Raw genomic sequence first — 23,467 nt, 5'->3', positions numbered from 1 at the left:
TCAGTGTGGAGAACGGGTAGTAATGCACTGTGCTGTTCCAGTGACTGCCCTCCCCTCCCTCTGCAAACAGGTTCATTCATGTCTCAGTGTGCAGAATGGGTAGTAATGCACTGTGCTGTTCCAGTGACTACCCTCCCCTCCCTCTGCAAGGTTTATTCAGGTCAGTGTTGAGAATGGGTAGTAAAGCACTGTGCTGTTCCAGTGACTGCCCTCCCCTCCCTCTGCAAGCAGGTTCATTCATGTCTCAGTGTGGAGAATGGGTAGTAATGCACTGTGCTGTTCCAGTGACTGCCCTCCCCTCCCTCTGCAAGCAAGTTCATTCAGGTCTCAGTGTGCAGAATGGGTAGTAATGCATTCTCAGGACAGGTTGAGTGAGCACACAGCACTTAAGGAATCATGTCTGTTTTCACTGTACAATATATACAATTACAGCTATTGAAACTTAGGGGTCAGTTTGAATCATGTTTGGTACTCTATATAATATATAAAACTATGGAGATTGAAACTCAGGGGGACTGTCTGAATCGTGTTTGGTGTTGCTGTATAATATATAAAACTATGCAGATTGAAACTCAGGGGGACTGTCTGAATCATGTTTGGTGTTGCTGTATAATATATAAAACTATGGAGATTGAAACTCAGGGGGACTGTCTGAATCGTGTTTGGTGTTGCTGTATAATATATAAAACTATGCAGATTGAAACTCAGGGGGACTGTCTGAATCGTGTTTGGTGTTGCTGTATAATATATAAAACTATGCAGATTGAAACTCAGGGGGACTGTCTGAATCGTGTTTGGTGTTGCTGTATAATATATAAAACTATGCAGATTGAAACTCAGGGGGACTGTCTGAATCGTGTTTGGTGTTGCTGTATAATATATAAAACTATGGAGATTGAAACTGTATGAATCGTATTTGTCCTTGACTACATACAAGTCAGAGAATTAAAACATAAAAAATAAAAAAAAAATAAAAAAATACCAGTACAATGCCAGGACAAGTTATTTATTAAAAAAAAAATATAAGGTTTGACACCAATATTTAAAACTTAAATACAGGACGTGCTTATTAAAACAATGAGACCCAAATGTGAAGCTGATCTCAGGATAGTGAAGTCTGTAAGGTTTGAAAACCCCTTTCACCTCTCCAGTACAGTAAAACCTGAATCCTCAGAACACCTCCGCTATCTCGCGGTGCTCTTCTGTCACAGAGAACGAGTGAAGCAGCCCCCAGTCTCCACACAGTACAGTAAAACACGTTTCAGTTACATTTAACAAGATGCAGGTTTGATTGAGAAAGTCTTTATCAAATACAGCTAGATCTCCATTATCTGAAACTAGTGCGGCACAAACGCATTATTGGGATCGAGCTCTCCACAGAAACAAGGGGAGGGGCGCTGGTGTCGATCAGGCTGATTCACCATTCAGAGTGAAGACTGGAGAAACTGCTGCTTGGGTTTCTGATGATTGCTACTATTCTTAGACTCTGTGAAGAACAGCGATCCACACAAACCCAAGCAGCTGTTTCTCAGCCCGATCCACACCAGTGGCCTGTGGAGAGCGCTATCCAAATAATACATGGGTTTGTTCAGCACTATCCAAAACAAATCCACTTTACAGGTTAACAGCAAGTTTGAATAATAAAGGTTACTGCATGAACCATGGGGCCATTTTCACTGCTCCCCTGATCACTGTGGATCTGAATTTCGTTTCCCAATATATTTTCTACTTTGAATAACTTCTTAAGACGATGCAGCTTCATTTTCATGAAGCTGGAACCACCATGAGTAGATCTGATGGCAGTTATTTAAATACTGTTCTTACAGTTTGATAAAGTGTGTGTTAAAAAGTGCTTTCCTGCCACAGACATGTGAAACACAGAAGTTCACATATCAGCGATGAGGAGAAGCAGAGAGAAAGGTACTGAAGTGGATTTTATCATCTTATTCACAGTGGTAAAAATGCAATCTATTTGTATCCCATACTAAACAATGGCTTCTGGGAACTGCAGAATGTAACGATAAGGATTATGGGCTGTGTGTCAACTTCTTTTGTGACCCACAGCAAATATTCTGTTTTCCCCCCAAACTGTGCAATGGCTTCTGGGAACTGTAGTCCGGAGCATGTGTGAACTTATGTATCTGAACGGGACTCTCGGTTGTGGGGCTGGTGAGGGAGCGGTAGTCCGGGTGGAGCAGTGCACTCTGGGAGCTGTAGTCTCAGGGTTTGCTGTCAGCTTCTCTCTTCACCTTTAGGAACTCGGCCATGTTTGAGAAGTACTTCTGGTTGGCTTCAGCAACCTTCTTCTCAGCAGCTTGAGGGTTAACAATCTCCAGACCCTGTAGACCAATCGGGAGGAGAGAAAAAAGGGTTCATTCAGGAACAGGGGAGAACATGCAATTTGATAGAGAACTGGCGAAGAAACAGAAAGCAGAGTGAAGGAGGTGTAAAAAGGACATCGGAGGTTCGACTTGGACCCTCACTGTTCCTCAGTCTGACCTGTAGGGGGGTGAAGGCCACACTGGAGCTGGTCCCAGAAGATCGGTCTCTCACTGTGGACTTGCCTCCGTACACCATGCTCTGCTTCTGCAACGTGCGCTGAGAGAGACAGGAAGAGACACAATACTATCAATGCCCATCTGACACGGAGACCACCATCAACACACAAGAGAAACAACGTTTTACCCAAGCATTCTGCAGCACCAATGCAAAGTTAACCCTTTGCAGTCCATTTATTAAGTGCGCGTCAGGCACGCCAGGTCTAATTAATTTTCACACGCGCAGTTAATTTTAGACACGCTGTTCAAAAGTATTTTTTTTCACAGTCAAACGGGTTTAAATGGCCCTGCATATCAACAAAGCACTCACTAGGCATCTCCAGCCCCGCCCCACCCTTTCGTTCGCTATAGCGTTCACCTATGTAAGAAATAAATAATAATAATAATAATAATAGTCGTACATACCGATCAATCATCTCCGGATCACTCGTTTTATCACCAAACTCCTCAATAATGCGATCCAAGTCATTATTTTATTACTATAACATCTCAAAAAAGCTCTGCAAATGTCCGTGTTCTCTGTGCGCTGACGCACTATCAGCCAGCTTGTTTACTCTGACCGCCCCGTTATCTGATACCAGGGCCATATATGACTATTCATGAAATACGCTTTTTTTTTTTTTTTTTTTTTTTCGACTTCTCTCGGCTCCTGTCGCTCCCACTCGGCAATTGAATGGTTTTCTCGGCTTTTTCCGGAGAAAAAACGACTAAACACCCGTTTTTTGCGTTGCTATAATGATGTCGGACCCAGTCCGACAAAGGACCTGTGAGGAATAATTGCAATGTCGGACCCAGTCCGACAATGGACCGCAAAGGGTTAACTGATTTTTAATTAAGTTTAGGAGTGCCCAATTATTTTACCCCCGATTAGCTCCCCAGTTTAGAACGTCCAATTATGTTCCCTCATGCAGTGATTCCCCGCACAGCGCAGGAGAACTGAAGGTTCAGCGGGCGTCCTCTGATCCCACGACCGAGCCAGCTTCCTCTTCTACACCCAGGAACTCGAGAGCGGATGTTAGCGAGCTACCGGCCTCTGGAGGACGCTCTGAGCTCACTGGGTGCCTGATCAGCAGGGTTCACCGTAGCGCGATGATGAGTCAGTCCTGGTGCCTCCCTAACCCTGCGGGAGCACCAGGGCCACTCCCTCTGGTACAGTACGATCGTACGACTGGGATTCAGCGAGTGTACAGTGCGATTGTATGATTAGGGTTCAGTACTACTGGGGCTCAGCTCCTGAAGTTCTTTAGAGGTCCTGGCCTTGACATTTGACAGTGGGTTTGGATCAGGTGTCAGTGGTATGATGGGGTTCAGGAGGGACTGGTCAGTCTCTGGGGTTACCTGCAGTGATTTGGAGATCCTGGCCTTGGTGACCTCGTTGACCTGAGCCTGTCTGACTCGTCCGCTCCCTGACTTGCCCAGCTGACCCAGACTGAAGCCCAGATCCTCTTGATAGGCATCCTCTTCAATCTGTGCAACGAGAGAGAGAGAGAGAGAGAGAGAGAGAGAGAGAGAGAGAGAGAGAGAGAGAGAGAGAGAGAGAGAGAGAGAGAGAGAGAGAGAGAGAGAGAGAGAGAGAGAGAGAGAGAGAGAGAGAGAGAGAGAGAGAGAGAGAGAGAGAGAGAGAGAGAGAGAGAGAGAGAGAGAGCGAGGTTATAAACTTACTGCACACAGACATGCCTCTATCAATGAATAGCAATGTACAACAAAAGAGAGGCTTTAGCAAACTTCCTGCACAGACAGACATGCCACTATACCACTAACAATGTACAACAGAGAGGCATTAGCAAACTTACAAAGACAGAAGCACACAGGATGGCCAGGTTTAAGGGAGTGCTAATTAATGCTTTAAAAAGCTACGTGTGATCAGTTAAGAGTTCACAAATTCCTGCCATCTGCTCATTTTTAATGACAATTTTATTTGTATTTGATGTGACATCAATTGTAAAGAATAAGGCTATTCAAATTGTTTTCCAATCAAATCAGTACTTTGTTTGACAAGTGGAAAGACAAGATCTACACCCAATCATTTTTTTTTATTATTGCATCTATAATCTAGAACAGCCCTCTTTTGGAACTCGGTGATCCATCAAGTCGGAAAGCGTTAATGCAAACTATTACCACCTCAGGGTAACGCTGCATTTCTCACACAATGATTGAAATGACTGCGTCCGGATCTCAAAATAAGGCAGTCTGGATATGAGGGGTGCGCTATAAAGACAGACGCTTAGCTATCCTGATCCCAGACAGACAGATCAGCGAATGTCATGTGGTTTGCTTGCATCCTGATCTCAGACAGACACACAGACAGATACACAGACAGAGACAAAGACAGAGACAGACAGAGACACAGACAGAGACACACTGACAGAGACACACAGACACAGACAGACAGACAGACTGACCTCAGCGAACGTCATGCGGTTGGCTTGCTTCCTGATCTCAGACAGACACACGATACACAGACAGACACACAGACAGACAGACAGACAGATACACAGACACAGACAGAGACAGAGACACAGACAGACTGACCTCAGCGAACGTCATGCGGTTGGCTTGCTTCCTGATCTCAGACAGACACACAGACAGATACACAGACAGACACACAGACACAGACAGACAGACAGACAGATACACAGACACAGACAGAGACACAGACAGACTGACCTCAGCGAACGTCATGCGGTTGGCTTGCTTCCTGATCTCAGTCAGACACACAGACAGATACACAGACACAGACACAGACACAGACAGACTGACCTCAGCGAACGTCATGCGGTTGGCTTGCTTCCTGATCTCAGTCAGACCCAAGCGCTCCTTCATCTTTCGATACCTGAGAGGAGGAGAGGAGATCACAGTTGAAACCATTTCCTCCGCTAGCAGTGTAGAGCTACTGGAGTCGACCTTAAATCGATTAACACCCCTTGTAACTAATGATAATTGACCCCGGGTCTGGGGGGGGGGGGGGGGGGGGGGGGCGGTGACACTGACCTGCGGCCCCCTCTCTTCTTTCTCTGCCCGTCCAGGGGGGCTGGAAGAGGCTTCACCTGCTTGACTGGCGGGGGCTCCTGCCACTTATCAAACTTCCTCTCGATCTCCTCCTTCAGGTCATAGCCCACCTAGCAGAGACAGGACAGCGAGACTCAACCCAGAGCTTAACTAGCAGAGACAGGACAGCGAGACTCAACACAGAGCTTAACTAGCAGAGACAGGACAGCGAGACTCAACCCAGAGCTTAACTAGCAGAGACAGGACAGCGAGACTCAACACAGAGCTTAACTAGCAGAGACAGGACAGCGAGACTCAACCCAGAGCTTAACTAGCAGAGACAGGACAGCGAGACTCAACCCAGAGCTTAACTAGCAGAGACAGGACAGCGAGACTCAACCCAGAGCTTAACAAGCAGAGACAGGACAGCGAGACTCAACCCAGAGCTTAACTAGCAGAGACAGGACAGCGAGACTCAACCCAGAGCTTAACTAGCAGAGACAGGACAGCGAGACTCAACCCAGAGCTTAACTAGCAGAGACAGGACAGCTAGACTCAACCCAGAGCTCAACTAGCAGAGACAGGACAGCGAGACTCAACCCAGAGCTTAACTAGCAGAGACAGGACAGCGAGACTCAACACAGAGCTTAACTAGCAGAGACAGGACAGCGAGACTCAACACAGAGCTTAACTAGCAGAGACAGGACAGCGAGACTCAACACAGAGCTCAGAGACTCAAATCTCAGCTGGTCTGCAAATCCATTACTTCTCTCTAAATGTCCAGTTTTGAAAGAAACATGTCACGGCAAACATGTATTTCTCTTTTAAAACACAGTATCTGGTAGCTGACTTGGTTAAAGAAGTCTGTTTTATACAAATGCTTTGAGATACTGTTGGGAGGGTGAAACTGTCCCCACCCCTTCAATGGCTTCTTGTCTGTCACAAACCAACCAGCTGCTTCCCTTATCGACTGACATGCTCTCAGCCAGTAACATGCACCCAGGAAGTGCACATTTCCTCTGAAAGGCAAAGAAAACTGAAGTGTGCTGTAACATGCGCTTTTCAAAACGGCACATGTGGGACCTACGCAACTAACAGAAAGGAGTGCTGCTCAAACCGATTACTCAGATCAGTCTCTCCACAGGTGAGGGTCATTGGTGTTGATCGGGCTGATTACCATTCAGAGTGAATTAGCAGCTGCTTGGGTTCGTGTGGATCGCTGTTCTCCAGAGTCCAGGAAAAGCAGCAATCATCACAAACACAAGCAGCCGTTTCTTCACTCGTTTCACTCAATGGTAAATCAGCCCAGTCAACACCAATGGGGTCACACAGTTGCACAAAGTCAAATACTATTTGAAAATATTTAAAATATATGCAAGATATATGAATATTTTTTTTTAACTATTCCTAAATAGTTAATGAAACTGAAACCGAATTACCCGAAATGTATAATTATGTACCAAGTCTTGCAATTACCACATGGTGGTTGAGGAGGATTTCCAACGAGGAAAATGATAAACATGCTCAATTCAATAACTTCAAAACGGGCCATTAAAACCAGTGGTTAAAGATGTTTCATTGTTTTCAAACATTTACCCACTGAAATAAAATACTCAAATATTTCAACTAATTAATCAAATTAAATCTAATTGAAATGGAGCAGCTTCCACAAGGACAAGACTTAACCTGCTTAGAATGCAGGATCATAATTAGGCTGCTGTATGTTACAGTCACATATTTATGAAGAGTTTAAAAAGTATTTCAACTACTTTACTCCTATTTAAATATTTTCAAATAACTGCTTTCCACATAAGTTATTTATGTATTTTCCTAATTTTCCTGTATTTCCTTTCTTCAATATGTATATTTATTTTCAAATAGTTACTTTACACAAACCATATTTATCCCAGAGCTGATAATTACAAGGATGCAGGTGTGCCAGGGTTCAACTGCAATCACACTGTAATTGCAATTTCAATTGTAATTGCCTCCAGGTCTGATGCCCATCTCCAGCTGGGAGCTGTGTGGAAGCAGCCTCACCTTGCCATCAGTGCTCTCGTGGAAGCTGTCCACTCGCGCTGCCAGCGTGCACTTCGCAGACACCAGCCGAGCCGCCTTGCGACGCAGGTCCTGGAAAACAAAATCAAATCATTGGCTGAGGAACCGCTCTGAAGCAGGGAGGCGGCCATATTGGTAAAGGAAGTTCAGCCGTGTTCAGGGTTACCAAAGGACTCCCTGTTCACTTGGGACAGGCTTTTCAACTCACACCCCAATGCATGCTGGTACCTTTCACTTGTTTCTTTGAGAAACAGGATTACACTTACCAGAATGCACTGGGGCAAGACTTAAAAAACCTGAACTGTCCCAAGTGAACATGGAGTCATATGGTAACGCTAGCCATGTTATTTGTTTATTTAGCAGACTCCTTTATCCAAGGTGACTTACAGAGACTAGAGTGTGTGAACGATGCATCAGCTGCAGAGTCACTTACAAATTACGTCTCACCCGAAAGACGGAGCACAAGGAGGTTAAGTGACTTGCTCAGGGTCACACAATGAGTCAGTGGCTGAGGTGGGATTTGAACCGGGGACCTCCTAGTTACAAGCCCTTTTCTTTAACCACTGGAGCACACAGCCTGCACAGAAATGACTGTACAGGAGATGCTAGACACAGTCTTGCCAGCGGCAGGGAGTGAAGAACGTCTCTGTGGTAGAAGTACCGAGTTTGGGAGGACATGCACATTGTAAACGGGGGAGGGGTTCCACTGTGGTAGATGCAGACAGAGCGAGGGGACAGACAGACAGACAGACAGACAGCCTCTTACCGTTGGCAGTGCCTGCACAATGTCGCTGTGGTAGATGTATCCAGTGTGAGGGAGCAGGGAGGTGGTGCTGAACCCAGACAGGGTTCTCCTCTGGGCTCCCAGCAGCATCAGGTTACAGGCCGGCATCTTGGACAGGTTAGTCAAGCCTCCTGCTACCCCTGCGGAGGACAGCGGAGTGAACATGAGAGAGCTGGGCTGGGGAGCTCATGGTTTAGAGCAGTGAACATGAGAGAGGGGCTGGGGGAGCTCATGGTTTAGAGCAGTGAACATGAGAGAGCTGGGCTGGGGAGCTCATGGTTTAGAGCAGTGAACATGAGAGAGCTGGGCTGGGGGAGCTCATGGTTTAGAGCAGTGAACATGAGAGAGCTGGGCTGGGGGAGCTCATGGTTTAGAGCAGGGAACATGAGAGAGCTGGGCTGGGGAGCTCATGGTTTAGAGCAGTGAACATGAGAGAGCTGGGCTGGGGAGCTCATTGTTTAGAGCAGTGAACATGAGAGAGCTGGGCTGGGGAGCTCATGGTTTAGAGCAGTGAACATGAGAGAGCTGGGCTGGGGGAGCTCATGGTTTAGAGCAGTGAACATGAGAGAGCTGGGCTGGGGGAGCTCATGGTTTAGAGCAGGGAACATGAGAGAGCTGGGCTGGGGAGCTCATGGTTTAGAGCAGTGAACATGAGAGAGCTGGGCTGGGGAGCTCATGGTTCAGAGCAGTGAACATGAGAGCGCTGGGCTGAGGAGCTCATGGTTTAGAGCAGTGAACATGAGAGCGCTGGGCTGGGGAGCTCATGGTTTAGAGCAGTGAACATGAGAGCGCTGGGCTGAGGAGCTCATGGTTTAGAGCAGTGAACATGAGAGCGCTGGGCTGAGGAGCTCATGGTTTAGAGCAGTGAACATGAGAGCGCTGGGCTGAGGAGCTCATGGTTTAGAGCAGTGAACATGAGAGCGCTGGGCTGGGGAGCTCATGGTTTAGAGCAGTGAACATGAGAGAGCTGGGCTGGGGGAGCTCATGGTTCAGAGCAGTGAACATGAGAGAGCTGGGCTGGGGAGGTCTGGCTCTGGATAACAAGAGCTGGAGCGGGGAGGGACGGACGGACGGTGCTCAGTTTTCAAAATTAATATGATTTGTGTTAGTGTATATTTTGTACGTTTCAAACATATTCTACCTTAGCACTTCTCTTACACTGTCTTGTACACGAGGTATTCAGGACATATTTTACTGAAGCTCTACAGCCACTAGAGGTACGAGCCCACTGCTTTGGATACTATACCCTGCTCCAGTTGTACATAATGTATAACAATATGGTAGCGGATTTTATTAACAACTTTTGTTTACGTAATATGCATTATACAAATCAAAAGATCGAATTTTGCATGCAAGGGACATGTAATGTGTGATTTATAGTATTCACATATTGTCAAACAGTTTCTGTTAACAGGAAGAAAAAAATAACAAAATCAAGTGCGTGAACCCGTCTGACGAACCTTCGAAGGTTTAAAACTATCTTCGAATCCCTGGCTAGCGAACGAATCTTCGAACACAGCCCAAGTACACAGACATTCTTCTTTCAGAAATAGGAATTATCAAGGGGAACTACATATTACACTGCAATGGGTACATTTCACAGACACCCCCACTCGACCTCTCCGCTCCGCCTGCACTAGAAGACTGGCTCTACCTCCGCTACGCTCCCCTGCCTCCAGAGCCCGCTCCTTCTCCACCCTTGCTCCGCAGTGGTGGAATGACCTTCCTACAGATGTCAGGACTGCCCAGTCCCTGATCACCTTCCGGCACCTCATTAAGACTCACCTCTTCAAACAGCACCTGTAGAACTCCTCTGTTGTATCCTGGGACACTATCACCCTTCATTTAAATGTGATTTATTTTGCTCTTATCTGCCCCCTATTTTACTGCATTTAATCCTGTACTTCAGAATACTGTAATCTGCCAAGTGTTTAACCTGTAGTATTTTGTATTTAATCATATCCTTATGTAACTATCACTATTTAATCATATCCTGATGTAACTATCACTATTATCTGCTGTATTATTGAATTGTGGTTTGTAACACTTGAACAAAAGTTATTGTATTTATCTTGCTCTTATTGTATTACTTGTATTGTAACACTTGAAATGTATTTGCTTGCGATTGTAAGTCGCCCTGGATAAGGGCGTCTGCTAAGAAATAAATAATAATAATAATAATAAATTGTGAAATCCACGATAAACGTGAAAAAATGCAGCCTTAAATCATATGGCATTGGAATGCAGGCAGGCAATCATGAAGCAGGCAATTACTGCATAGGCGGTTATATAGATATATCACATAGATGTAAATCTCAGTGTGACATACAGACACCTCTGGTGATACACATTTCCAGCAGGGGGTTGATAAAAACACTACAGGCAGTTTGATGGTCACAGCAGACAGACAGGCACTGTTTAGTTACCCATGATTTTGGCAGCAGACGAGGCCCCCACAATGATTGACAGGTTGGGCGCGATGAAGGACATCCTGGACTCCACATACTCGTAGATCCTGTGCTTCGATTGGTTGAGCTCCAGGGCCATGTCACAGGCTTCCACCAATCGGATCAGCTCATCCTCCGCTAGCATCGTACTGAGAGAGAGAGCCAACAAAATCATTCCGTGCTCTCGAACCAATTCTGCACTTCCATGAGCCACACAGGCCCCAATGTGGAGTTTTTAAAGTAATACATATTACAGCAAAACACGTATCATCATTTTAATACATCTGGTACTACACAGGGTTAGAGAAAGTTCTCCGTTTGCCCTGCCTTCCAGGAAGTCTGTTACTGCTTTACTTCATTGGTCAAATCATGTTTCTGGCTGAAAGCAAGTTATTCAGTAAGGGAAGCAGCTACGTGGTTATTGACAGGAAAGCAGCCAGTGAAGGGGTTTGCACATTCATTTTAAAACAGCACATTCCAGGCCTGTATAATGAATGGATTCACAGCACTTTGTTATCTACAATCACCGAGGTTTAAAAGGTAAATCAGTAAAAGATAAATCCTAAACAGGGTAGTATTTTACAGAGCGTTTAAATGAAAACGTCCAGTTTTGTGTGCACGGATTTTAAAGTTTTATCAGAGTGTCTTTAAGGACTCGCCCAGACCGGCCAGCTCAGCTATCCACCGGGGAAGGCAGTTTTGTCCAGCCTCTTTCACACACTCACCCCTGCGTGGTGGACGCAGTCACGCTGACCACCATGATGGTGGCGTTGGTCAGGATCTGCTGCAGATTCTCGTTGTTCTTGCACTTATCCAGGTTATTACCCAGCTCCTGAGGAAAGGGAACAAACAACAAAGAGTTGGAGACTAATCAGAGATCTGTACCGACGACTAGATACAAATCTGCGGATAACGGAATTCCTCAGAAATCACAGAATTTGCAGGATGTGCTATTTCCCCATATTTTGCAGCTGCATCGTTATAATTATCATAAACAGACTGCTAAAGTGATCTGAAATATATAACTTGTTTTTTTTTCTGGTTTTGTTAAATTAACAGATGTTTTGTCTTCTTCAAAAAGTAGTTCATTAAAAAAGACTGGAGTTGAGGCTTTGAAAATGTGGTCCAATAAGGTGGCTCATGTGACGTGATGTTTGAGTTTCTAAAGATTTCGCTGACAAATGCTGGATATACTTCCAATTTAATATAGGATTGTGTTTGATGTTCATTTTTAGAAGCCATTATTAATACAAACACTAAAACACTTAAGTTGCAGAACACTCTGCAGATCTCTACTCAAAATGTAAACCGATACATTGAAGCGTGCCTCTTATCAAGAATGTTAATGTACCTCTCCTCTTATCACTGGACTGACATGCCCAGCCACAACAGAATGTTAGTCAATAGGGACAGGCTTCTGATAAGAGCACAGTGGTTACCATCACAGTCACACCACTGAATTGTACCGCACTAAATATCACTCTGGGAATGACCAGGCATGCGATTAGAAGTGTGACAAGGAAGTGGCTGCACTGTACTTAAAATATAAAGCCTTACAAACTTTAGGGTGGCCGAGTTGGGTGAATAGAGGGCTCTCATTTTGTGTCCATTAGGTGTATGCTGGAAATGCTGCAAGCTACCTTACATCTCTGTTAGAGACATGTGACTAATGCACCAAGATTTAAAATCCTTCAACTGAGCTCCACTATGGGCCAACGTTCCTTTGTAGATCTCATCTTAGCAATTCACTGCCTTCAATAAAGATCAGCCTCTTCACAATATATTTTTAAACCATTCATAAATATGTATTTTTTTCTGCTTTAATAATGTTTAAAATCGTGAAATACATATTTAGACTGTGAAATAAGCTATTTTTCCTGCAGAAAAAAAATACAGCCCTAATCTCACTGTGCTTGTAAGATGGATTTGAACCCAGAGTGAGTGAGTGAGGGTTAGGGTGGGTTAGGGTTTGAGTGAGTGAGGGAGGGAGGGAGTGAGGGAGTGAGGGAGGGAGGGAGGGAGGGAGGGGTCTCACCTGCACAGTCCTGATGTAGTCCAGCGAGTTTGGCACCAGTGATTCTAACTCCGGGAAGCGCTTGGAGTATTTGTCACGAACAAACTTGTGGATGATATCTGAGAAACAAAGAGAAACAGAGTTTAGAAACCTTCCAGTCTCTCAATCTACAGTGATCTTATTGGCCGTGGGTCTGGTCTTGATTTATTGAGCTCTTAACCAAAAACCTCTGCTCTGTTACACATGTGGCATGTATACGTAAAGACAGGGACAGGCAATCTGTAGGGATGGGAATTTGAAACTCCAAAGAAGTGGTTCATCGTTGAAGAATACGCTAGACATATAAATCAGTCACGTGACAAATTTCACCAAACGCATATTTGAATGGATTAATTTATCATCAGTAGTCCGTCGCGTATCCGACTGCTCTAGTGCCACAGGAAGGGCAGATATTATAAAAAGGAAGGGGTCTGGCAATCGCCTCCAAGTAGTTTTTCTAATTGATGCAACAGAAATTTTGACACAGGGGCGGGTTTCGTTCACTGGTGCACTGTGTGTTCATGCGGATATATATATATATAATAAAATGGCGTCTCTAAAACAAAGGAACGAGGCGAAGTATTTTGAGGAACCGGACTAGAAAACGGTGGTATTATTATTATTATTTATTTCTTAGCAGACGCCCTTATCCAGGGCGACTTACAATTGTTACAAGATATCACAGTACAAGTTATCACATTATAAAATATCACATTACAGAATATCATAATACAGATAAGAACGGTTATGAAAATACAACAAGATCAAATTCAAGTAAGAGAAAAATAAATACAGTAAATTATAAGTAGAGCGAGATTGACCAAGAGCAGTTAAAACTTAATAAATATTTGCTTATGAGTAAAGTCCTGTATGAGCACGCAGTAAGGATGATAAATGGGCGAGAATGATTTCAAATAAGAGCAAATACAGAAAACGTGAATGCGGATACCTACAAGAGTAAAATCAAATACAAGACACAGTAAGTAGTTGTAGCTAGGAGAGTTGAATGCAGCAAGATATGGAGCAGTTCAGTGCAAGCACAAGCTGATGCAAGTACTGGTACAGCTGGGTGCCGTCCAGTCCAGCATAGTGGAGAGTGGTGAGGTTTACAGATGCTGTCTGCACAGCTGTGTCTTGAGGAGGCGCCGGAAGGTGGTCAAGGACCGAGCGGTCCTCATATCCGTGGGTAGGTTGTCCCACCACTGAGGGGTGAGGGTGGAGAAGGAGCGGGCTCTGGAGGCGGGGGAGCGGAGGGGGGGGGTACAGCTAGCCTGCCAGAGGTATGTAAATAATTGGTCAAACAATTGTCATACCACAAAACCACAAGTTCAATGCTTCACCATTTGAAATGAAAACATTCAGAATTACTGTGGATGGAGTTACTGCAGTAAAAAGCAAAACATCCATAATACAGAACTTTCCAGATGGCGACCGACATTTATTTAGACCCTTGCATCCCTGTGAATACGTATAACACGATTTTAAAAGGAATTTATTTATTTATTTTTAAAATATTAATTCGGGGAATGCAACTGTGTAACTAGATTATGTATAGGCTTTAATTTATCAGTACTCTTTTACGCAAGAATGTATTGGAATCTGTGCATTTATTAGATTCTGTAACGTGTAACTTTTTTTTTTTTTTTAAATTATTGGTTTTGTTTTTTTAATATAATTTTTAAAAAAAAGTATATTTTATTCACTTTGTGCTCACAGGGCCTGCACAGATACATCAATAGTGCAGTACAAACACAAAGAGAGACATTTACTAATATAAAAGCAGTACAAATGCTTTTATGAAGACAATATTCCCATTGGGATTTTTTTAAAGATTCTATAGATTTTTACATTACATGCAGGATGGCCGCTAGAAGACCGTTACCTTTATTAAAAATGCACAGATGAATCTACTGGTTTAATCAACTAATGCCTAAAAACAAACCGATCAAAAATTTGAATCGAGTGACAGTCCTTATTTCAATATATACTTTGATGCGTACGTGTTTTTTGTAGCGTTGTAGTTGAGTCTTTGCGATGTTAAAACGTTATTTGCTTATTTAGGGTTTATTTGCTTATAAAATCCTAACCAAAGCTGTCTGTATACATCAGAGTGCAATATAAAGAGTGTGAGTCTGCATTTAGATACGGTTTAAAAACGCTGACACCTGCACAGCATTTAAACATTCATAAAAATGAACCAGAAGCACACCCCTAGCAATCCGGTTTGGGACAGTTCTCTCTCACTCACTCAGCTCATTATCAATCTCCACAGTCAGGTTGTTGGCATCGACAATCAGTCTGTACTCAGGGTCCGCTTCAACAGGACCAGTCACTAGAGGGAGACAGAGAGGACACAGATTATTTTATAAAATAAATCAGCTCACATAAATCAAATGGAAAGCAGTTATCAGGAGTTCACCAAAATCCTAAACATACAGGAACTCCCTTGTGTCTCCCTAAACCCCGTATCCTTGCACTACTATAATGTCGTTGTAGATACAAATTGTTTTATTCCTAACTTGTTACTAATTCGAGCAGTATTTGCACTTAGTGTAAAGTACACTTTTTAAATATTGTTTTTGCCCTGTAACACCTGTTAGTCGCCTTGGATAAAGGTGTCTGCAAATAAACTAATAATAATGCTAATAACATTAATAATAATAATAATAATAATAATAATAATAATAATAATAATCAACAACAACATAGAAGAAAAATTTGGGAATTAAAAAAGACCATTTGGCCCATCAAGGCTCTTCCCTTGTTAGCACACCATTGTCTACTGGAGGGATCTAAATAACCATTAAAAATAAAAAAACAGAAGTATTCAGACATATTGCATGGGCTGTTCTGCTGTTTAAATTTTAATTTAGTACTAGTTATTACAGTTATTAAAGGTCTTATGTGATTACAGAAGGCTGTACTGTTCTCCTTTAGATTACAAGTCTATTCACTGTGAGAAAAGGTATGAAAATAAAAAGTGGAAGACATAGTCTCAGAGACTGGAGGAGCAGTAAAGCCACAGCGACCTCAGAGACTGGAGGAGCAGTAAAGCCACAGCGACCTCAGAGACTGGAGGAGCAGTAAAGCCACAGCGACCTCAGAGGCTGGAGGAGCAGTAAAGCCACAGCGACCTCAGAGACTGGAGGAGCAGTAAAGCCACAGCGACCTCAGAGACTGGAGGAGCAGTAAAGCCACCGCGACCTCAGAGGCTGGAGGAGCAGTAAAGCCACCGCGACCTCAGAGGCTGGAGGAGCAGTAAAGCCACCGCGACCTCAGAGACTGGAGGAGCAGTAAAGCCACCGCGACCTCAGAGACTGGAGGAGCAGTAAAGCCACCGCGACCTCAGAGACTGGAGGAGCAGTAAAGCCACCGCGACCTCAGAGACTGGAGGAGCAGTAAAGCCACCGCGACCTCAGAGACTGGAGGAGCAGTAAAGCGACAGCAAACTCAGAGACTGGAGGAGCAGTAAAGCGACAGCGACCTCAGAGACTGGAGGAGCAGTAAAGCCACAGCGACCTCAGAGACTGGAGGAGCAGTAAAGCCACAGCGACCTCAGAGACTGGAGGAGCAGTAAAGCCACAGCGACCTCAGAGACTGGAGGAGCAGTAAAGCCACCGCGACCTCAGAGACTGGAGGAGCAGTAAAGCCACCGCGACCTCAGAGACTGGAGGAGCAGTAAAGCCACCGCGACCTCAGAGACTGGAGGAGCAGTAAAGCCACCGCGACCTCAGAGACTGGAGGAGCAGTAAAGCCACCGCGACCTCAGAGACTGGAAGCTGACCAATCACGTCACAGGATTGTTCCAATTTACAACAGATAATATTACTCACATATAGTGCACAAACAAAGTGCTATGAAATGTTCACAAAGAGCTCACAAAAAGAGGACTGGTTCATATTTCTGAAAGTGGCGACCAGTCAACCGATTTGACTGTGTCTACCTCCACTATTCCACTTGCTGTACCCCTCATGTGATCAGCATGCTTTATGACAACCTCGGAAACGTTTGTTACCTTCAGAACTTTTCCGTTGTTTCTCGACATACTCTCCAACCTTCTCCATGATGTCTGAAAACTGTGGACAGACAAGAGGGAGTCAAGAAACTGGCATCTGCTCATTTCAATAATACTACTATATGATGTCTGAAAACTGTGGACAGACAAAGAGAAACTGGCACCTGCTCATTTCTCCTGATCATTTCATTATTAATAATAGACTTCATTGAGGGGAGCTCTGAACCCCAGGACTGGGTGCAGCAGCAGCAGCAGCAGGGCTAGTGTGAGTTTGTAACCCTGCTCAAACTCCTGGCTCCTGATCATTACAATATTAATAATAATAATGCTAGACTTCATTGAGGGGAGCTCTGAACCCCAGGACTGGGTGCAGCAGCAGCAGGGCTAGTGTGAGTTGGTAACCCTGCTCAAGCTCCTGGCTCCTGATCATTACAATATTAATAGACTTCATTGAGGGGAGCTCTGAACCCCAGTACTGGGTGCAGCAGGGCTGGTGTGAGTTTCTAACCCTGCTCAAACTCCTGGCTGCTGATCATTTCAATATTAATAGACTTCATTGAGGGGAGCTCTGAACCCCAAAACTGGGTGCAGCAGCAGCAACAGCAGGGCTAGTGTGAGTTTGTAACCCTGCTCAAACTCCTGGCTCCTGATCATTTCAATATTAATAAACTTCATTGAGGGGAGCTCTGAACCCCAGTACTGGGTGCAGCAGGGCTGGTGTGAGTTTCTAACCCTGCTCAAACTCCTGGCTGCTGATCATTTCAATATTAATAGACTTCATTGAGGGGAGCTCTGAACCCCAGGACTGGGTGCAGCAGCAGCAGCAGCAGCAGCAGCAGGGTTAGTGTGAGTTTGTAACCCTGCTCAAGCTCCTGGCTCCTGATCATTTCAATATTAATAGACTTCATTGAGGGGAGCTCTGAACCCCAGGACTAGGTGCAGCAGGGCTGGTGCGAGTCCTGCTTGATAAAGTTTAGGAGTGGAGAGGCAGGAAGGCGCCGGTGGCAGATCTGGGGTCAATTCCAATTGTAATTGTGCAATTCCAATGTAATTGAACCTCGACACACCTGCGCAATTGAAATTGTACCACATCATTGATCGATTACACTTCAATTAAGCATTTATTTGTCATTCGACCCCATCTGTTTGATAAAGTAAGTGATAGAATATATTTCTGCATTTGCACCCGTGATTATTGCCTGGTTATTTAGAATAAAGAGTAAACATGTTCATGTGTAGTTTGTTACTTTAATGTAATTGTAATTACTGTAGCAGAATTGCAACCAACTGTAATTGAACAAAACAGCATTGTAACTGCAATGCATGCAAACAATGCTGCTGTGATTGTGATGCTCTGCAGTGTCCTACCCCCTGGCTGTGCCTCAGCTTGGCAATGCTGCTGTAATGGAAATTCAACCCGTCAATCTTTATGACAGCACCCTTCACAACAGAGTTCTCACAGAGCGTGTCATAGGGTGAAAATTAAAAACATTATCAATTCAGATCAGAATCCAGCAGGCAACAGGAATAAAACATTTAATCCAATAAAACAGTAAGAACAGAATAAAAGGTGCAGACAAGTCATTTTTAAGATAAACAGGCTAGGTTATAAAAATGTGTCTTCAGCCGTGTTTTACAAAGGGCAATGGCTGGTGCTTCCCTTATGGAACGAAGCAATTTATTCCAAAGTTTAGGAGCCCTGTAGCTGGAAGCTCTACCGCCTGTATTTAAATAAAATCATCTTCTGGGTAATGAGCAATCCAGCGTCCTGTGATCGGAGTGGTCATCTGGGAACACATGGGATCAACAACTCGTTCAAGTAACATGGGACTGAAGCTTTCATGGTTTTGTAAGTTATTAACAGGACCGTAACCCTTTGCGGTCCTATGTCGGACCTGGACATTGCAATTATTCCTATCCGGTCCATTGTCGGACCTGGTCTGACATTGCAATTATTCCTATCCGGTCCAAAAACAACATCATCAAAAAGACACAAAAAACGGGTTTCTAGTCGTTTTTTCTCCGGAAAAAGCCGAGAAAACCATTCAATGGCCAAGTGGGAGCGACAGGAGCCGAGACAAGCCGAAAAAAAAAAAAAGGGCGTATCTCATGAATAGTCATACATGCCCCTGGCAGATAAAGGCGGCCATAAGGAAACAAGCTGGCTGTTACTGCATCAGCACTCAGAGAATATCACGGACATCTGCAGAGCTTTTTTGAGATGTTATAGTAATAAAATAATGACTTGGATCGCATTATTGAGGAGTTTGGTGATAAAACGAGTGATCCGGAGATGATCGATCGGTATGTACGACTATTATTATTATTTATTTCTTACACAGCTGAACGCTATAGCAAACGAAAGGGTGGGGCCGGGCTGGAGATGCCTAGTGAATGCTTTGTTGATATGCAGGGCCTTTTAAACCCGTTTGACTTTGGAAAAAAAATACTTTTAAACAGCGCGTCTAAAATTAACTGCGTGTGTGAAAATAAATTGGACCTGACGCGCCTGACACGCACTTAATAAATGGACCGCAAAGGGTTAAAATCAATCCTGAACCGAACTGGAAGCCAGTGTAGGGTTGCTAAGACAGGTGTGATATTGTATTTTTGTTGAGTGCGGTGCAGTGTCCTACCCCCTTGCTGTGCCTCAGCTTGGCGATGCTTGTGACGCTCTCCGCTCCGCTGAAGTCCGTCTCCATCTCCTCCTGGATATCCTCCAGCTCCGGGCCGCTCTCCTCCCCCAGCCCGCTGCCTCCTTCCCCGTCTCCTCTCTCCTCTTCATCACGAGCTTCCTCGAGGTCAGCTAAGAGCTCGTCCGCCAGAGACATCCTGACAGGGCCTCACACACTCACAGGGTCCTTCAGAAGAGACAACACCGTTACTGGGGTTACAGTCAGGGTCCCTCAGAAGAGACAACACCGTGACTGGAGTTACAGTCAGGGTTCAGCCTCACACTCACAGGGTCCTTCAGAAAAGACAACACCGTTACTGGAGTTACAGTCAGGGTTCAGCCTCACACTCACAGGGTCCTTCAGAAGAGACAACACCGTGACTGGAGTTACAGTCAGGGTTCAGCCTCACACTCACAGGGTCCTTCAGAAGAGACAACACCGTTACTGGAGTTACAGTCAGGGTTCAGCCTCACACTCACAGGGTCCTTCAGAAGAGACAACACCGTTACTGGAGTTACAGTCAGGGTTCAGCCTCACGCTCACAGGGTCCTTCAGAAGAGACAACACCGTGACTGGAGTTACAGTCAGGGTTCAGCCTCACACTCACAGGGTCCCTCAGAAGAGACAACACCGTGACTGGAGTTACAGTCAGGGTTCAGCCTCACACTCACAGGGTCCTTCAGAAGAGACAACACCGTGACTGGAGTTACAGTCAGGGTTCAGCCTCACATACTCACAGGGTCCTTCAGAAGAGACAACACCGTTACTGGAGTTACAGTCAGGGTTCAGCCTCACACTCACAGGGTCCTTCAGAAGAGACAACACCGTTACTGGAGTTACAGTCAGGGTTCAGCCTCACGCTCACAGGGTCCTTCAGAAGAGTCAACACTGTTACTGGGGTTACAGTCAGGGTCCCTCAGAAGAGACAACACCATTACTGGAGTTACAGTCAGGGTTCAGCCTCACACACTCACAGGGTCCTTCAGAAGAGACAACACCGTTACTGGAGTTACAGTCAGGGTTCAGCCTCACACTCACAGGGTCCCTCAGAAGAGACAACACCGTGATTGGAGTTACAGTCAGGGTTCAGCCTCACACTCACAGGGTCCTTCAGAAGAGACAACACCGTGACTGGAGTTACAGTCAGGGTTCAGCCTCACACTCACAGGGTCCTTCAGAAGAGACAACACCGTGACTGGAGTTGCAGTCAGGGTTCAGCCTCACACACTCACAGGGTCCCTCAGAAGAGACAACACCGTGACTGGAGTTACAGTCAGGGTTCAGCCTCACACTCACAGGGTCCTTCAGAAGAAACAACACCGTTACTGGAGTTACAGTCAGGGTTCAGCCTCACACTCACAGGGTCCTTCAGAAGAGACAACATTGTGACTGGAGTTAGTCAGGGTTCAGCCTCACACACTCACAGGGTCCTTCAGAAGAGACAACACCGTGACTGGAGTTACAGTCAGGGTTCAGCCTCACACTCACAGGGTCCTTCAGAAGAGACAACACCGTGACTGGAGTTACAGTCAGGGTTCAGCCTCACACTCACAGGGTCCCTCAGAAGAGACAACACCGTGACTGGAGTTACAGTCAGGGTTCAGCCTCACACTCACAGGGTCCTTCAGAAGAGACAACACCGTGACTGGAGTTACAGACAGGGTTCAGCCTCACACTCACAGGGTCCTTCAGAAGAGACAACACCGTTACTGGAGTTACAGTCAGGGTTCAGCCTCACACACTCACAGGGACCTTCAGAAGAGACAACACCGCGACTGGAGTTACAGTCAGGGTTCAGCCTCACACTCACAGGGTCCTTCAGAAGAGACAACATTGTGACTGGAGTTAGTCAGGGTTCAGCCTCACACACTCACAGGGTCCTTCAGAAGAGACAACACCGTGACTGGAGTTACAGTCAGGGTTCAGCCTCACACTCACAGGGTCCTTCAGAAGAGACAACACCGTGACTGGAGTTACAGTCAGGGTTCAGCCTCACACTCACAGGGTCCCTCAGAAGAGACAACACCGTGACTGGAGTTACAGTCAGGGTTCAGCCTCACACTCACAGGGTCCTTCAGAAGAGACAACACCGTGACTGGAGTTACAGACAGGGTTCAGCCTCACACTCACAGGGTCCTTCAGAAGAGACAACACCGTTACTGGAGTTACAGTCAGGGTTCAGCCTCACACACTCACAGGGACCTTCAGAAGAGACAACACCGCGACTGGAGTTACAGTCAGGGTTCAGCCTCACACTCACAGGGTCCTTCAGAAGAGACAACACCGTGACTGGAGTTACAGACAGGGTTCAGCCTCACACTCACAGGGTCCTTCAGAAGAGACAACACCGTTACTGGAGTTACAGTCAGGGTTCAGCCTCACACACTCACAGGGACCTTCAGAAGAGACAACACCGCGACTGGAGTTACAGTCAGGGTTCAGCCTCACACTCACAGGGTCCTTCAGAAGAGACAACACCGTGACTGGAGTTACAGTCAGGGTTCAGCCTCACACTCACAGGGACCTTCAGAAGAGACAACACCGCGACTGGAGTTACAGACAGGGTTCAGCCTCACACTCACAGGGTCCTTCAGAAGAGACAACATTGTGACTGGAGTTACAGTCAGGGTTCAGCCTCACACTCACAGGGTCCTTCAGAAGAGACAACACCGTGACTGGAGTTACAGTCAGGCTCGCAGGGTCCTTCAGAAGAGACAACACCGTGACTGGAGTTAGTCAGGGTTCAGGTCAATTCCTTTTAAAATCCATTCCCAATTTGAATTCCCATTTTAAACAATTCAAACACATCACTGATTAAAACAGCAGTTCGCAGGATTAGCTTCTCACAGTGGCAACAAATTACTTAAACTGAAGTCACTCTTTGTTAGTCAATTAAATTGGCAATCACAACAATTATGTCTCTAAAATATAACTACCAAGTCCTTCAAAAGGAATTGAAAGAAGAAACTGGCCCTCAACCCTGTTTACAGTCAGAGCCACGTAATGTAACCGCTTGTCATCATACTGAAATATCCTGGCCAGAACATAAAGGGATTCAATGTACAGAAGGAAAGGAGCGGATACCAAATACAATGAAACGACTGCATCTTCACAGCACACACTCCCGCATTCATCATGTCTGTGTTTAAGAACTGTGAGTTTGCTTTGTTGTAGACCTGCGTGTACAGAAGTAGACTGTAATAAATGACAACGAAATGCAACTTTATCTGAACGAAGAAAATAACTACAGTAAATAATAAAGCACAGTGAGAACAAAAATGTTTTGATATTTGAGGCCAAAGATTCCTCAACTGTATTTTATTTTTCAAAGCGTGGGGGTTTAGAGTTCTTTGAAAGGACTTTACAATGGCTATTCTATTAATATAACTTAATACAGACATGGTAATAGATAGAGCCTAGGATTTCTGTTTGTGTCGTCGACAGAAATAGATCGTCTTCTCCCGTTAAAAACTCAACAAACCGAACCCCATACATACATTTCCACAAGTTTCATTTGAATTCTGGATTTTTTACCTTTTCAACGCAGGGTTGCTGTTCTCTCAAATCTTTCCACTCGCAGGAAGGACTGACAAATCAACTATCACCTGTTTTTATTTTAATTTGATTGCCAAAAAAAAATAATTTGCAAACGTGCTTCTTCTCGCTTCTCACAAACACAAGCACTACGTTCTTGCTGTTGGCGTGAGATTTATGCGTCACACTCCTTCGCGGCGCCACTGCAGGATGTTCCATAGAGTTCAATGGAATCTATGATAGGTACAGACCTCCCGTGATGATCGCCCCCTTCTAGTTGAAACAGGTATTACAATCCACTGAAACAATGTACTGTATTGCTGTTCTAACTCAAAATGTAATGGTCAAAACAAAA

General features: G+C 45.0%; 1 protein-coding gene across 3 annotated transcripts; it reads right to left on the bottom strand.

Moving 5' to 3' along the window:
* Positions 1-990: 990 nt before the first annotated feature.
* On the bottom strand, positions 991-23,302 carry LOC117410034 (U4/U6 small nuclear ribonucleoprotein Prp31). Of its 3 annotated transcripts, none has more exons than XM_059018505.1 (15): positions 23,113-23,302; positions 20,433-20,449; positions 19,540-19,745; positions 16,904-16,964; positions 15,137-15,220; positions 12,871-12,968; positions 11,561-11,667; positions 10,815-10,984; positions 8,371-8,528; positions 7,587-7,676; positions 5,550-5,677; positions 5,319-5,391; positions 3,897-4,025; positions 2,500-2,598; positions 991-2,339 (listed from the first exon to the last, which is right to left on the bottom strand). In XM_059018505.1, exons 3-15 carry the CDS (start codon positions 19,732-19,734, stop codon positions 2,220-2,222), a joined length of 1,512 nt encoding a protein of 503 aa, XP_058874488.1. In that variant the 5' UTR covers positions 19,735-19,745; positions 20,433-20,449; positions 23,113-23,302; the 3' UTR covers positions 991-2,219. The 3 variants fall into 3 exon arrangements, with proteins under 3 accessions (XP_058874488.1, XP_058874489.1, XP_058874487.1); XM_059018506.1 differs by lacking the exon at positions 20,433-20,449 and adding an exon at positions 20,111-20,127; XM_059018504.1 differs by lacking the exon at positions 20,433-20,449 and having other exon boundaries at positions 19,540-19,764.
* Between the last annotated feature and the right edge of the window lie 165 nt (positions 23,303-23,467).

Source organism: Acipenser ruthenus, chromosome 60 (genome assembly GCF_902713425.1).
Source record: "Acipenser ruthenus chromosome 60, fAciRut3.2 maternal haplotype, whole genome shotgun sequence".
Taxonomy (NCBI): Eukaryota; Metazoa; Chordata; class Actinopteri; order Acipenseriformes; family Acipenseridae; genus Acipenser; species Acipenser ruthenus.
Note: the sequence above shows the minus strand (reverse complement) of the source record. Positions and strands in the feature narration are given on the sequence as shown.